Source organism: Bison bison, unplaced genomic scaffold (assembly GCF_000754665.1).
Source record: "Bison bison bison isolate TAMUID 2011002044 unplaced genomic scaffold, Bison_UMD1.0 scf7180017864213, whole genome shotgun sequence".
NCBI classification, from domain to species: Eukaryota; Metazoa; Chordata; class Mammalia; order Artiodactyla; family Bovidae; genus Bison; species Bison bison.
In genome coordinates this window covers 2973964-2977057 of record NW_011494785.1, presented here as the reverse complement: position 1 = coordinate 2977057, position 3094 = coordinate 2973964, and the positions used below count along the sequence as shown (strand labels likewise).

The 3094-nt window shown below is 53.2% G+C and overlaps 1 protein-coding gene across 1 annotated transcript in view; it reads right to left on the bottom strand.

Annotated features, from left to right (window-relative positions):
* The window catches only part of CRACR2A (calcium release activated channel regulator 2A), a 122884-nt gene that overhangs the window by 19036 nt on the left and 100754 nt on the right, over window positions 1-3094 (bottom strand). Inside the window, exons 15-16 of the mRNA XM_010845207.1 lie at window positions 2915-2994; window positions 2687-2803 (exon numbers count right to left, since the gene is read on the bottom strand). Coding sequence (XP_010843509.1) covers window positions 2687-2803; window positions 2915-2994 — 197 coding nt within the window. The remainder of the gene's footprint in view (window positions 1-2686; window positions 2804-2914; window positions 2995-3094) is intronic.

Genomic DNA, 3094 nt, shown 5'->3' with positions numbered 1-3094 from the left:
GATGGATCTGCCATTTCAGCTTTGCTTCCGTGGGGGGCTCTGTTGGGGTGCACACAGGTGATGCTATCCAGCCCTACCCCGGGCAGGAACAGGCTAATCACACAGTGCTCCACCCAGCTTTGTGCAGAATGACTGAACTCAGCCTTCATGCTGCAACGATGTTGTTGTCATTCAATCACTGAGTCGTGTCTGACTCTCTGCGACCCCATGGATAACAGCATGCCAGGTGCCTCTGTCCTTCACTATCTCCTGGAGTTTGCTCAGATTCATGTCCATTGAGTTGGTGATGCTATCTAACTGTCTCATCACCTGCTGCCTCCTTCTCCTTTTGTCGTCAATCTTTCCCGGCATCAGCCACTCTGACATTTCTTTACCTCTACCACCACCTCCAAATTCAATCTGATGTGCCACCTCCTGGCTAAATCCCAGGCTCTCTGCAAAACAGGGGCCTTAGAAACCCCAGCTCCTACTAATGCAGAGAGCACACTTCTGTAAATTTCTCCCCATCCATCCTTGCTAATTCCAGACTACCTGCATTACTTCTTCCCAGAACTTGCTCTGTAACTGCAAGGAATTGGTGCCAGGACCTCTGAGGGCACCAAAACCCACGTGGATGCTCAAGTCCCTTACTTAAAAAGGTGTAGTACAGTCAGCCCCCTGCTTGGAATCTGAAAGTCCCACATCCTCCAGTTTGGTATGCGCAGAAACCCCGCTGTGTGTTTATCAAAATTTTGATGTGGGGTACAATTAAACGTCTGTGGCTGGGGAAAGAATGGGTGACCATGAAGAGGTCCTGACCTCAGTTTCGTCATTTGAGAACCAGATGGCTATATTACATCTGTGGTTTTCAAAGGGAAACCATCTTGCCTAACAAAATCATAGTCAAGACTCCAATGCACAAAACTGAAAGACGGGGAATTCCCTGGCGGTCCAATGGTTCAGACTGAATTTCAAATGCAGGAGACACAGGTTCAATCCCTGTTCGAGGAACTAAGATCCTTCATGCTGTGTGGCATGGCCAAAAACTAAAATAAAAATAAATAAAGCAATCTAAAGAAAAAAATTTAACAATATAGAAGGACTCTGAGGTGGGGGGTAGAGGATCCAGACTTGTGACCACCACCCTTCCCTGACCATCTCTGGCCATGGGAAATGTCAGCCTGATTGCCGGGCTCCAAGGAGGAAAGTTTGAAAACCACCAGGATAGGTAAGCCCTAAAATCTCTCCTGGTGCTTTACCTCTGTGAGGAAGATAAAATCTGCTGATGCCATCAAAAATCAGGTTGTAAATCACAAATTTTAAAGAGGATGCACTTTCATACCACCCCACCATCTGCCTCTACCATCAGCTCTGTGTAGGGCCACTTGCTACATTTCAAAACATACATTTTCTCTATCGTGTTTTAGACACAATCATTTTGAAAAATAATTTGTATCCGGCAAACTTCTGAGAAACCCTGGAATCTCACTTCCATCCCTGTTCCTCATTTTCCTTGGTGACGCCAAAGCAGCGGAAGAACAGGAGAGAAAGCAGTGCCCCATCCAAGTCCAAACTCCAAAAGGAACACATTTTGGGTTCGAGGCAGTACGGGTCTCAGGGCTGAGACATAACGAAATGAACAATGCCAGCATCCTGCCTGCATGGAGACACAGCATCCACACTTGCGTCCAACATCTGGTGAACACAGAGGAGCCTCTGCCAAGCCCTGGTCACAAAGGCAAAGATGCGTGGAGGGCGGCAGGGGTCGGGGCTGGCAGCTCCTTCCTGAACAGCAGTGGACAGTCTGATGAGCAGGTTAGGAGCTGAGCAAGGCCTGTGGGCTTGAAGAGACGGTCGAGCATGAGCTCCGCAAAGAGAGGAAAACTGTCCCTTTAATCCGCTCCTGGAGCCCCCAGGCCCCAGAATAATGCCTGTTAGAGCTCAGAACAAATAAACAAAGCATGGGTCCTGCTGGTGAAAGGAGTGGGACCTCCTATTTGTCTGTATGTGAAAGGACTGGGGTGGGCAGGGCTGTAAAAGAAAACAAGTGACTTGGCACAAGCCCTTGGCCTTGGGACGTCTGCATTCAGGTGGCTGAGGACAGCTTGAGGTGGTTGGGAGCACCAAGGGCCCACAGAGCAGCATGTTGCAAGGACAACGCGGGAAAGCAGAGTCTTAGAGAGAATCCAGAATTCAAGGAGGAGTCCCATCTCTCGAGGGCCCTGCCCAGGGTGACTCGGGACAGCCTGGGACCCTCACACTGCAGATGAGCCTCCCTTTGTGTGAAGGGCTGTGATGAGACCGCCAAACACTGAGTAGACCCGACGCCCCCTGGAGCTGGAAAAATGCAGGCGGTGGGAAGAGGCCCTGATGACTCTATTTAAACATCCTGGAAAATCGTGCACCCTCGACACTTGGCACTCCCTCCCCCACTCCTAATCCCACTTTTCACAGTCTCAAGGTCCGCAGTTCTGGCTTCATCTGTATTTTTCCTGGGTTCCTCTCCCAGCCCCGCCTCACAAGGGCAGAGTCTGATCACACCTCTCGGGTTCACCTATGGGTCCCCAGTAACCAGCCTGATGCCGGGCACTTGGGTGAACAGACGCACGGATGCCTGAACCGGTTTGTTCTGGGAAAAGGTGGGGTCTGAGTCAGGTGTCCCGAGAGGGCCCAGGAGGAGGGCCCTCCCGGGAGGCCAGCCACTCACCTCCACGCTGCTCAGCCACTGCCGCACGTCCAGGAAGGACTGTCTGGCTGTGAGGTCGTACATGACCACGACGCCGTCCGCTTTTCGGAAGAACTGCTGGGTGATGCAGCGATACCTGCGCGAAGCTTCTGGTCAGGTGTGCAGCCTCCTCGGCCGCCAGACCCCGTCCCCGCGGGGAGAGGGCAGGCGGGGTTACCCCGGGGCCGGGGCGGGGGTGGCTCCTCCCCCCTCCTGCCCCGCCGTGTCCCACAGCTGCACGGCCACCCGCGAGTCGTCCACTCGCACCGTCTTCACGCGGTAATCGATGCCTGTGGGTGGAGCCGAGCATCACGCCCAATCCAGAAGACGCGCCCCCACCCGTCAGCCCCAGGGACAGCCCTCCCCGCTACAGCTCCCGATCGGTGATGT